Below are 13,809 nucleotides of genomic sequence, written 5' to 3'. Positions count from 1 at the left end.
GTCTTTTCAACCTAGGAAGAGAGGAAGCTAACACAAGATCAGGAATTGAGGGTTTGTCTTTTTCCTATATATGGGGAGTTTTTAGGATCTTTTGAAAGGAGACAAAGAGAAAAGGTGTACAAGCTTCCAATGGACACAAGAAAGCAGTAACATCTCCTTCAAACTCAAGCTTCCATTAGAGACCATGAAAAGTGACTTCTAAATGGACAAAATGAAAGGTATATAATAATATTTTTGCTTTTTTAATCATAGGGTGCTCGTTTCTATAGCTAGGAGACTGAGAAAAAACAGACATGAGAAAGTGACAATCTTTACCCTCACCAATGTCCTCCATTCCACTCCTGCACTTGGACAGCCAGTCTCTATTACTCTTCTGTCATCTACAAAAATACTCCTCCAACCCCTATAACAAAATACATATGTGTACATATACATATGTATATTTATAAATTATCTTGCAATGCTGATCCAACTCAAACTGTCAACTGTGAATTGTAAAGGAACAACTCCTCCATCTTTCAGAAGCCCTCTAGGGATCATTTAAATTATTACATTCTTTTCAAAATTTTAGGCAGTCAGCACTATGTTAAATTAATTGAAGACTACACTGTGTTAGTCCACCAATAACAAGTTATGACTTATGTAAGTTTGAAGCTTTTTGGCAATTAAGTAAAAGGAGATTGATACAGGAAAAAGAATAAAATTAAACAAATTTTTCAAAAGAAAAATTGAAGTCTTACCAAATACCAATGGGATTTTCTAAGACAGACATTCACATCTTGCCTAATCTGTACTCTTGCTATACGCTCTGTTGAACTCTTAAAGTTCTTAATGTCATGATTTCTTTTCTGTTCAACATAACTCCAAGCTCCAGGCCCTATGTGCCCAGAAGGCAGGGTTCTCATAATTGCTCTGGTTCCAGTATAAACAGATTTTTTAACTTCCTTATCATTTTTGCAAAATCTTCTAATTAACAAAGTGGACCGCTCCCTTTTGTTTTTAAAAAAATCCTCCTCCACGTCTTCTTCAAAATGATCAGTACAATCTTCCAAATGACTCAAAAAGGCCTTGGTGGGCATTCTTCCAGGAAAATTATCACCACAGAAGCTTTTATTTGAACATACCATTTTAACCTTCTGGCAAGATCTTTCTAAGCATAAATATTTATCACTTAGGGTATCATAGTTATCACATCTCTTCAGTCCATTCTTATTGTCACAGTCATCTGCCAGTTCCATTAAACTACAAGTATATGCTGAGTAATTGCCCTTTTGATCATTTCCAATATCTGGTAGTTGTACACAGTTGCCACAATCATCTAAAATTAAGCCATCAGATATGGTACAAAAAGTCTTTGATACATTTCTCTCAACTGCGTAATGAAAATGAAATATAGCCATGTTATCCGTATGACCTCTGCTAGTTTGAATAATTGCTGATTGACTTCTTATAGGATTTGCTTCTCCTGAAGGTTCATCTACTTCCAGTTTAATTCCAGAAAACATGTTTCTTTCCAGTGAAGATGAAATTCCAGTATCCAAACACAGGTTTTCTTCTGATACAGATTCACATGATTTAGACAACTGGCTATGTGAACTCTGACAGTTATTAGGCATATTGTTACAGTTAATGTTAATATATTCCACTGAATCTGGTACACTTCTCTCCCCAAAGTTTTCATGGCTATTCGCATCATTCATTGCGTCTTTACTCGAGACTGAGACAGTCTTGGCCAATGAACTTTCAATGTGTTCTTCTCTAAATATGTTTAGGCATGAGAGAGTAAGAGGAGTTTCTTTGTTTGGTTTATTAACATGTCTTTTTATAACACTGATGTCCGAGGCATTTTCACTGCTTTCATCTGTAGCTGAGCGAGCAGCTATCACTTCCTTCTGTGTCACAGGAACAAGAACAGAAGCTACCATTTCTTCAGAGGTCATCTTGACATACATGGACTTCAGTTGTTGGGGGTTTTCTCTCTCTAATGATCATATCATGATTTCTATGAAATAACAATTTGCTAGAAAAATAATCTAACATATATAAGTCCTGTTTTAATATAGCGATTATTCTCTTCACACAGTTGCAATAGGTCAAAAAGAGGTTATTCCTTCAGTAACTTAGTAACATGAAATGTTTTTTCCAGGAGACTTTTGTTAAGTATAGTAATTTTGTAGTTTACTCTTACAAAAACAGTAATTTTCCACCCCCTGTCTATTCTATGAGGTGTAATGGAATTATTTTATTTAATTTTTAGCCGAGGGGGCATTCTGGAATAGCTGCTCCATCATTTAGCTGCATTTCACTTCGGTAGCCAATTCAGGAGTTTCCTGCAAGGGGAAAAAAAAAAGAAAAAGAAAATATTATACTATGCTACAAACTAGATTCTTAAAAATAATTTTAAAATCATTGAAAACAATGCCAAGTTATTAGATCTAATTTTAATAATCAGAAATGTATTTACTTTTTAAAAATAATACTAACCAACATAGTTATGGATTTCATTTACAATATGAACCTCATTTTGGAATAATTATATCTACAATATCAGTAAGATGTTATTAATAGTACAATAGTTATAAAATTCTAAATTTTTATGGATAAATATGTTCTATAAAAATAATTGGATTTAGTCTTATTTAATTTAGCTTTCTTTGTCTATGGAAGTAACATTAAGGGCTGTGATTATTTCATTTACTCAAGCTAATATATGTTCTGGTATTTTAATAACATAAATTTTATCTGTCCTAAATTTCTATGGATACAAATGTGAACTTTTTTGTCTTCCTGCCTTTATATTTTATCCCTCATGCTCCTTTTTATTTCCCCTTTCACTTAATTTGCATTAGTTATACATCCTCTCTCAAACACAAACACAATCTCTCACCCACTCCCAAGCACAAGTAGACTTTCACACACATATTGAACAATAATAGCTAATAAAAGCTAACACTTATATAACACTTACTATGTACCAGGCAATGTGCTAAACACTTTTCAATTATTATCCCATTTGATCCTCAGAACAAAGCGTTACTATAATCATCATTTTGCAGACGAGGAAACTGAGGCAAATAGGTTAAGTAACTTGCCCAAGGTCACATAGGCAGTAAGTGTCTGAAGCCAAATTTGAACTCGGGTCCTCTTGACTCCAGGCCCAAGACTCCATTCACTGAGCCACCTACTTGCCAAGGGTCAAAAAAAGGCAAAAGTATGTTCTGATGGGAATTTGTTGTGGATACCAGCATACCCTAACACGAATGAGAGACAGCAGGATCATGATAGCATTTTTTGTGTCATAGGCCCCTCTGACAGTGTGATGAACCCTTCTCACAATAATGTTTTTAAATGCATAAAAATACAAAGAATTACAAAGGAATTCAATTTTATTGAAATACAGTTATCAAAAATTTTAAGTTAAACTCTGTTAAGAGCGTCAGTTTCTCACATGTTCCTTCTAGGATCACAGAAATGTGGAGCTGGAAGGGTCCTTAGAGATCATTTAGTACATGTCCCTAATTTATTTTTACAGCTGAAGGAACTGAGGCCCAGAACAGCAGACTGATTTGTCTATGGTTCTACAGGTAGTAAGTGAAAGAAACATAATGCAAATTCAGACCACTATCTCACTTTCTCTAAAATAATAAGATACCTTCCTCCTCTCCCCCCGCCAAAAGGGACAGTATTACACCGTGCTACAAAGCGCAATTTAAAAATACACGAAAACATTGCCAAGTTATTAGGTCTAACTTTTATAATCAGAAATGTATTTACTTTTTAAAAATCATACTAACCAACCTAGTTATAAATTTCATTTAAAATATAAATTACATTTTGGAATATTTACATCTACAATTTCAGTAAGATTCTGAAATCCCTTATGCCTAGGCTCCTGTGACCCTGGTTGCAAAGGTCAATTACTTTAGGGAAGTTTCTGTGTCTCATTGATACTATGTCAGAATTTGACATACCTGCTACTAAAGAGAAGACTTTAATCATCCCCAAATTCTTTAAGGAGCAGGTGTTTTTAAGTGCAGTTATTTTGTTGTGGCATGCTCTTTGGGAAGGAGTTTGTTTTTAGAAGAGAAAGTGGTAGTATTACATCTTGGCTCAAGTAGGCAAGACTCACTAGCGTAATTGGTGTAGGGTTGTTTTGACCTGTTGTTAGATCATTTTTGCAAGTAAAGAAAGGTGTCTGCTTTTTTACACTTTCCTCTGATTAAGTGCTGTCCTTCCTACCACATGCTCCATGACGAGACCTGTGAAAATTTAGGGTAGTGGTGTTGGCTGGACAAAACCTAATTCATGAGAAACAGGTTTACAGCCTGAAGGGGAAGGGATAAAACAAGGGGGTTCAAGAAGCTTCAGGCTGGCCAAAGGAAATGGGAAGGTTGGGAAGAAAGGCTATATCTAAAGAAAGGTAAGGGTAGTTTAGGCCAGGCACCAGGGCTAGGAAAAGGAGAAGAGGCAGTGGGACAGGGATGAGCCATGAAGTGAAGAACAAAAGGAAGACAGAGTAAGGAAATGACCATTCAGCTTCAGGTTCAAAATACAGGTGGACCTGAGGTAGAAGTGATGGGTAATCATTAATTAGAAAAACACTAAGTCGATGAAATGCCAAAGCAGGAAATGTTTTCAAATATTTGAAACGATTTCATATAGAGGGTTGAGTAGACTTGTTCTGTTACTACAAAACGCAGACCTAGAATGAAAGAAAGGAAGTTACAGGAAGATTTCAGCGCAATGCTAAAGCAAGACAGGGCTAACAATTCTAGTTGGCCAACAATGGAATGGCTTTGAAGCACAAGGACTACTTCACTGCCTTCTCAGCAGGATAAGAGGAGGAGGCTGTGGGCCCCACTTCTTCTTTTTTTATAATTAATTTATTTATTTTTAGTTTTCAACATTCACTTCCATAAGATTTGAGTTTTACATTTTCTCCCCCTCCTATTTCTCCCCCCTCAAGACAGTGTACAATCTGATATAGACTCTACATATACATTCATGTTAAGCATATTTTCCCATTAGTCATGATGTAAAGAACATTTAGAATTAATGGAAGGAACCACAAAAATGAAGCAAAACAATAAAACAAAACAACAACAGAAAAGGAGAGCAAATAGTATGCTTCCATCTGCATTCAGACTCCGTATTTCTTTCTCTGGGTGTGTTTAGCAATCTCCATCACGAGTCTTTTGGAGTTGTCTTAGTTTCTTGCATTGCTGTGAAGATTGACCCCACTTCTCTCCCCAGTCTCCCTCCATATGGCGAGGAAGACATGACTTCCAATTCTTTTGTGTTCTGAGGCCAGATTTGAACTTAGGAGGATGAGTCTTCCTGACTTCAGGTCTTGCACTCTATCCACTGCACCACCTAGCTGTCCCACCTTTGTAAATACTCCTTTCTAAAAGCTAACTAAGACAGGCTGACTAATTGATATTAACTGATACTTACAAGGGAAGCATACTGATGGGGGTTCTTAAGCTACAACATTAAAAATCCAATCCAATTCTTCAAGGTTTCCTAGAATATTGCATCTGAGATTTGGGATGCCAAAGAATGGGGTTTGGGAGAGTAGTCCCAAAGCCCCTATTATTCTTTTAATCCTCAATTGAGTTGGAGGATTACTTCCCTAAACAGCTGTTATGAACCTTCTTACCTCTTTTTCTTAAATTCCCCAAAAGCAAACCCCCTTATCTTAGCAGAGAATTTCCTGCCACCTATGGAAGTTATCCACATATCACTAATTCCCCCATTCCACATCTCAAAATCCCTCTATATCACCACAGAAGCTGTTCCAAACCTTTTCCACCCTTAAATCATCCATTTATCCCTTTCCCATTCCACTTAGCAGAGGATTTCTACTAATAACAATAAAATTGAGGCCATCCACTGTGAATTTTCCTCCATGGTTCTACACTTAATCTGTCCTCATCAACATTACCCATTCCATTCCCTCCTATACCATTTCAATTAACTCCTAGAAAAAGCAACATTCATTATTCTTTGTCTTCACTTCTTCACCACTTAATTCTCACCCCCTTACAATCTACTACTGGAACCAAACACTGAATCAACAATCTGAATCAACCACTTGACTGAACTGGAACTCTTCAAGGTTATATAAGATCTCAATCACTAAAGCCAATGACTGTTTCTTAGTCGCAATGCTTCTTGAACTCTATGCATCTTCTGCCACACCCTCCTCCCTCTACCACCATGACAATGTTCTCTGGGAATCCTCCTATTTGTCTGACTATTCTTCTTCAACCTCCTCTTCTGGATCATCATCCACGTGCCTCCTCCTATGCCCAGGTATATCCCAGGACTCTGTGCTTGGTCTTTTATGGTCTTTCTACACCCACTCTTTTTGGTCATCTCATCATCTTCCAGGAGTTCAAATACATCTCTAAGCAGATGACTCCCAAATCTACATGAGTCCCTCTGCTCTCCTCTCTTCCTTTCTCTCTCTTCTGTCTCACTCCTCCTCCTCTTCAGCTCCAGTTCCATATCAACAACTGCCTGCTTTGGTTCTTAAGTTGTTTAATATGTTTATATTTAATAGTAGCCTCCTCAAAGATAGGAATTGTGTTCTGTTTTTCTTATATCTTCCCATGGCACTAACTACAGTGCTTTGCAGACAGCAGGTGCTCAAAAACATTTGCTGGCACACTGTGTGTGTGTGTGTGTGTGTGTGTGTGTGTGTACATATACACACACTAATATGTAATCAGTTTTTTAAATATCAGAGTTGAAAGGGGCCTCATCTCTTCTCATCTCTACCTAAACAGGGAGTACTACCAAGTTAATATATCTAAGATACATTTCTAAAATTCTAAGTTATACGACTGATCTAGCAATTACTGAATAATCTAATATATACCAATAAATAAACCAACAAGTATTTATTGAGCCATAATATATAAAATCTAAGCATGGTATAATGGATAAAAACCTAGACTGAAAGTCAGAGAACTGGAGTTTGAATCCTGACCCTGTGTAATATTGGGCAAGCAACTTACCTTCTCTAGCTTTTAATTTCTTCATTTATAAAATAAGGGGAGAGGGTGTTGGATCAGATGACCTTTAAAGTCCTTTTCAGCTATAAATGTCTTTTTTTAATTATTCAAACATAAAGAAATTCCAAAACAATGGAGAGAAAAGAAATTCATATATGAAAAAAGCAGTGAATGATATATTTTTACATATAACCATTATATGTAGATATAATAAAACTCCACAAAGTCCTACTCTAATCCCTCACTGTGCCCTGGTGGTTTCTCTTGGTTCTTAAAGGCTGATGCAAATGAAGCACAAGTTCTGGCAGAATCTACTGTACTACAAAGATTTTTGAGTGTGGCCCCAGCACCAGAGAGTGTCTGCTTTCCAAAGACTGGCCAAACCAAATATAGAGAGAGACTAATTCACCAAAAAGCTGGCCACTTAATAATGGTGATGCCCCACCCCCACATTACTGTATTTTTTGGGGGGTAATTTAATTCTCTTTTTTTCCATTTTTTAATTTCTAAAACTTAAATACCAAATGAGAAAAGAAAAAGAAACATATTACAAACTTAAATATCAAATAAGAAAAAAAAAGCATTGCCATGTGCACAGCAGAATGTAAAAGAGAATTCAAAATATAAGCAATAAATTTCCATTTCAAGAAAGCCTATATAATACTACACACTGTGTTCAGAGCTATCTATCTTTTCTTTGCTTCCTTATAACTTTTCTTTTGTTCTCTACTATGCACTTTCTACTTTGTTCTTTTTCTCCTTGTCCTCCTCCCCTCTACCAAGGCTACAATTAAGTGCATAAACATATACACATATACACACAAACATATATACACACACTTACATACACATACATATACTTAGATATCTATAGCCATACTCACATATAGACATACACATCTATATATGACTGTACATATGTATATGACATAGGTACAGACATATAACATATACATCTATATGTATCTATATAAGACTTGTTTGTCCTCTGTTTCTCTGAGGGTGGATAACTTTTCTTCAAAAGTCCAAGTCTTGGGGGCAGTGAGGTGGCACAGTGGATAGAGCACCAGCCCTGAAGTCAGGAGGACCTGAGTTCAAATCCAGCCTCAGACCAAACATTTGACACTTACTAGCTGTGTGACCCTGGGCAAGCCACTTAACCCCAATTGCCTAAAAACAAACAAACAAACAAAAGTCCAAGTCTTTCCATATTTTACTAAGTCTATTGATTCATCATTTCCTACACCACAGCAATAATTCAACCTTATACTGTCTAGTTATTTTAAATAGTCTAAAACAATATTGATTAATATGGCTGACATATAATATAGTTTCCCTATTTTTCTGTTTTGATTAAATCTATTTTAGCTTTAACTTTGTTGGAGATCATGATTACTAACCCTGCTTTCTTTCCTAATAAATTCTATTCCTGATATTTATTTTGTTTGCGCGTATCTTACTTCCTATCCCTCCTGACTCCTCTACTTTACTTCTACCCACTACCTTGCCCTCCTATTACTTAACCTACCCCCCGCCATACACCCTCTATTATTTTCTCCCCTCTGTTAATCTAGACACTCTTCTATACCTCCCTTATCCTATTCCCTCACCCTTTTCCCTCTAAAAATCCCTCCCCCCCATCCTCTTAGCCTTTTATTTGTCTCTGAATTTGTAAGACTTTTATACCATATTAGATATGTGTGTGTGTGTGTTGGTGTGTGTGTGCATTGTTCCCTCTTTAATTCATTCCCAAAGAGAGCAGGGTTCCAGAACTACCAGACCTCCTCCCCCATCTAATTCCTCTGTCAGTTCTTCCTCTGACACAGCATTTGTATAAGAAAATTACTCTTTTCCTAGTAGTGCTTCTTAAACTATGGGTCACCATCCCACTGCGATTGTGATTGTGATCCACAGTTTAAGAAGTGCTGGAAAAAGTTTAAGAAGCCCTTTCCTAGATGGTATACTTTTCAGAATCACATCATACTCAGCTCTACTCCAATCTTTCTTATGAACTACCCAATTACTAATTACAATCTCAGACATGTGGTTTACATTTCCTTGTATAAAAAGTAAAGTTTATCCTTATTAAGTCCATTGCAATTAGTCTTTGATGTTTCTACCTTATATTTCTCTTGGATCCTATATGTCAAATTTTCTATTGAGTTCAGGACTTTTTGCAATAAAATCCTCAAAGTCTGGCAATTCATCGAACATCAATTTTTTTTTTTGTTTAGGATTATGCTTAACTTTGCTGGGTATGGTATTTTTGGCTACAACCTTAATTCTTTTGCTCTTCAATACATAGTGTTCCAAGACCTGCAGTCTTTTAGTACAGCTGCTGCTAGGTCTTGTATGATTCTAATTGTGGCTCTGCCATATTTGAATTTTTTCTTGTTTCTCATAATATTTTCTCCTTGAGCTGGGGGTTTCAAAATTTAACTGATATTCCTGTAGGTTTTCCTCGTACCATCTCTTTCAGGTCATGATCAGTGTATTTTTTCTATTTCTATTTTCCCCTCTTGTTCTAACATTTCAGAACAATTTTCTTTAATTATTTCTTGTATTATGGTATCATGATTCTTTTTTTGATCATAGCTTTCAGGCAGTCCGATTATTCTCATGTTTTCTCTTCTTAATCTGTTCTCCAGATCAGTTATTTTCTTTTATGAGATGTTTCACATTCCCTTCTATTTTTTTCATTCTTTATATTTTGTAATTCATTTGTCTATGAACATGTTAGATCTGAAGGCTTTTCTCAGTCTTCATCCTTCTTTACTTCTCTAGAGCATTTGACATAGCTTAATACTCCTCGTGCATAATCTATTCCTCCTCATGTTTTCCTATCATTGCTCTTTCCTGGTTCTCCTACTACCTATTAGACCATCATTCACTTTCTACCTCCTAACAATGAATATACTTCAAAGTTCTGTCCTGGGTCCTCTTACCCCTTTTAACACACTCTCTTGGTGACCATATGAATTCCTATGGGTTTAATTTTTATCTACATACAGATGACTCTCAGTTTCTAGCCCTAGTTTCTCCCCTTAGCGCCAGACATCTGAAACTCAAAATGTACAAAACTAATTATCTTTACCACAAACCTATCCTTCCTCCAAACTTCCCTCTTTATATCAAGAGCACCATTATTCTTCCAGTCACCCAGATTTGCAACCTCACAGACATTTTCAACTCCTCCATCCCAGATATCTTGCCAATTTTATCACTACATCTCTCACACATTAGTTCTTCTCCTCTATTCACCTATTTCCACCACTCTAGTTCAACAGTCAAAAAACATTTATTAAGCACTTACTACATGCTGGCACTGTGCTAAGCAATGGAGATTTTAAAAAAAGAAGAAAGGTAAAAACACAGTCCCTGTTCTCAAGGAGCTCACGTTCTAATGGAGGGAACAACATAAAAACAACTATGTACATACAAAATATACAAAGACCATCCCCAGAAGTCTTCATCTTTAAGATATTAAAGCTTAAAACTACACTGAGACTTGTGGAACACCCTGAATAATGTAAATGACAGTTAGCTGCAGAGGGAAGGCACTATAAGAGGGGCGGACTGGGAAAAAGCCTCTTACAAAGGTGGGATTTCAGGTGAGTATTAAAAGGAGGCCAGGGGAGTCAGGAGAAAGTGGTAAAAAGAAAGTAGCGTTCCAGGCATGAGAGCAGCCAGTGAAAAGGTACAGAACTGGGAGATGTAGTGTCATGTGTGAGGAAGAGTAAGAAGGCCAGTTTGGGAGTTATGTGGAGCATATATCAGAACTGGGAAAGACTCAAGAATAGAAGTACAATCAGAATATTATTTCAATAGTCCAAGCAATGATAAGGGCCTGAGCTGGGAGGATCAGGGGTGTTGAAGGAGTGACTATGTGAATGGAGAAAACGGAATACTTACAAGAGATGACATGAAATTAATTAAGATTTGGCAACTGATTAGATATGTGGGATGAGTAAGAGTAAGGAATTAAGGGTGGCACTGAGGTTGCAAACTTGAGTAACCAGAAGGAAGTCCAGTGCTGTGGACAGTAATGAAGTCCAGAATAAGAGTGGATTTGCTGGGAAGGATAATGAGTTCAATTTGAATAGGTTGAGCTTTAAAACGTCTGTGGAACATCCAGTTTAAAATGTCTGATAAGCAATTGGTATGATACACAAGACTGTAGGCTAGGACAGAGCTTAGAACTGATATGAGGATCTGGGAAACATCTGCATAGATATGATAACTGAATCCAAGAGAGCTGATAAGTTCACCAAGTGAGAGAGTATAAAGAGAAAAAAAGTCCTAAGATAGAGCTGTGAGGAACACCATAGTCAACGGGTAATATATGGATGAAAATCCAGCAAAGACTTAGAGTAGTCAGACAACCAAGAGAAAGCAATGTCACAAAAATTCAGAGAGGATAAAGTATCCCGGAGGAAGAAGTGGTCCACCCTGTCAAATGCCACAGACAGATCAAGAAAGTTAAGGAATAAGAAAAGTCCATTAGACTGGACAATTAAGAAATGAGTGGTAACACTGGAGAGGGCAGTTTTCAAGGGAGTGAAGAAGCTGGAAGCCAGATTGTAAAGGGTTTGGAAGTCAGTGAAAGGAAGGGAAGCAGAGGCACTGAGTGTAGGTGTGCACCAAATGTCACCAGTTTTAACCCTACCACATCTCCCACATCTGGCGCCTTCCCTCTACTCACAGAGCCACCACCCAAATTCAAATCCTCAATGGTTTTTCCCTCAGCTACAACAGCCTCCTAATGGGTCATGCTGCTTCAGGTATCTCCTCTAATCCATCCTTCACAAAGTTGCCAAAGTTATATTCCTATACCACAGGTCTGACCATGTCATTTCCTTACTCAATAAACTCCAATGACTTCTTACAACCAATAGGCTCAAATATAAACTCCTTTCCCGGGCATTTTAGCTCCTCCGGCCTGACACCAACCTACAATTTCTAACCTCATTATTTATTACAACCTCCACAACACTCCACACTCTAGTCAAATTAATTTTCTCTCTGCATTCCCATCTCTATGTCTTTGTATTCACCATGTCCTACACCTGGAATGTTCTCCCTTCTCATCTTTACCTCGTAGAATCCCTCTCTTCCTTTAAGCCATAAATTTGCTTCATCAACTCTACATTCCATCCAAGCTGACCTTCTTGCTATTCCTCATACCTGACATTTCATCTCCCATCTCCATGCCTTCGTACTGCCTATTGTCTATGCCTAGAACGTACTCCCTCTTCTAGAAGACTGAGTCTTCTTCAAGTCTCATGCACAACTTGGTACTTTGTGAAGTCTTTGTGCATCCCCTTAGCTGCTACTTTGCCAGCCCCCCTTATCTTATATTTATGAATTTATTTTGCACATATTTTAACGTACTTATATAAGCACACATTGCCTCCCCAGATTGAAGTAAGCTCCCTGAGGTTAGGAACTATTTAATTTTTGTCTTTGCATGCCAAGGGCCTAGCATAGAGCCTGAAAAACAGTAATTATTAATGAATGCCTATTGGTTGATAGATGTTGTATTTTCCCAAGTAATGTAAGCTATTTGCCAGCAGGGGCTTTCTCACACTTTTGCGTTAGTATCTCCTGTGCTTAGTACAGTGCCTGGCACTGGCATTTAATAAATGCTTACCAATTGCACTATTTGGCTAAGGCAATCCATGAAACAAGCAAAAACAAAAAAGTGTCTTCAGTTCTGTGTGGTCTCCTCTACTGCAATAATAGGGGCAAAGTGGGAGGAGAGGGCCCTAGAAATGAATCTATAAATATTACCTTAACAGCTAGCATCCTAAATATAAGCTCTGACCAACAACTTAAAAAATACTGTTGGAAATGAATCATATCAATCATTACATTATCACTACAAATTAAATCAGAAGACAAAAGGAAAATAAAGCTAAATTGAAGAATAGCAGACAGGTTTTCATCAAGTAAATGTCAATTTTGTATTACTATGGTAATAACAGCATAGTGCTTGGCAAATATTAAGTGCTTAATAAATGTTTGTTGACTGATAATTATGTGCAAAAAGACCACCATGAAAATATATGAGTTGCACTGGTGGAGGGAGTGCCTACACATTGATGAGGTCACAAATCTAATGAAGTCGCAGCAAAAAAATATAATCAAGTATGGAATTTTACCATATAAACAGATTATATGAACTGTTCTATAAAAATGAAGAGGCAGAATGGTATAGTTTTAAAATCCCCTTAATTTGGAGTCAAACAACCTGGGCTAAAATCTGTGCTTGGCTGTTTACCATTTCTTTATCTAAGTCTCATTCTCCTTATCTGTAAAATGAAAGAACTGGATTAGATGATAAGCTCCTTTCTTCCAGTTCTAAATCCTATAGCAATAAACACAAAAGGAAATAGAGAAGGGAAAGATGAATGTGGATTGGAAGAAATAACATCCTCCAAGAGGTCTGTGACTTTGGAAGGCAAGATCAGACAAGGTATTAACGGGACTGACAACACCCTGGGTCTCCAAGGTGAGAGACTATGTTATATTTGGTAAAAAGGAAGCCATTGTGGCCTGGGTAAAAGCACTGTCAGTAGAAATAAAACACCCTAAATGAGAGAATTTAAGAGAGAATTGGCTTTTGGGGAGTTCATACAATCGATATAGATAGCATATTTTAGAAGCTTAGGAGTGATGGAAAGAAAAAGATGTGTTGGATTTGAGTGTAGTGTATGTTACCTGAGTGAAAAAGTTAATGTGTTTCCCTAAGAATCCAATTTACTGTACAGATAGTATGAATAGCTAATAT

The 13,809-nt window shown here is 36.9% G+C and overlaps 1 protein-coding gene across 1 annotated transcript in view; it reads right to left on the bottom strand.

The window, feature by feature from the left end:
- PLCE1 (phospholipase C epsilon 1) overlaps positions 1-2,300 on the bottom strand; it is a 166,756-nt gene extending 164,456 nt beyond the window's left edge. The window contains exon 1 of the mRNA XM_027839818.1: positions 741-2,300. Coding sequence (XP_027695619.1) covers positions 741-1,952 — 1,212 coding nt within the window. The 5' untranslated portion in view covers positions 1,953-2,300. The remainder of the gene's footprint in view (positions 1-740) is intronic.
- Between the last annotated feature and the right edge of the window lie 11,509 nt (positions 2,301-13,809).

This window comes from Vombatus ursinus, unplaced genomic scaffold (assembly GCF_900497805.2).
Source record: "Vombatus ursinus unplaced genomic scaffold, bare-nosed wombat genome assembly UNPS02014833.1, whole genome shotgun sequence".
Taxonomy (NCBI): Eukaryota; Metazoa; Chordata; class Mammalia; order Diprotodontia; family Vombatidae; genus Vombatus; species Vombatus ursinus.
Note: the sequence above shows the minus strand (reverse complement) of the source record. Positions and strands in the feature narration are given on the sequence as shown.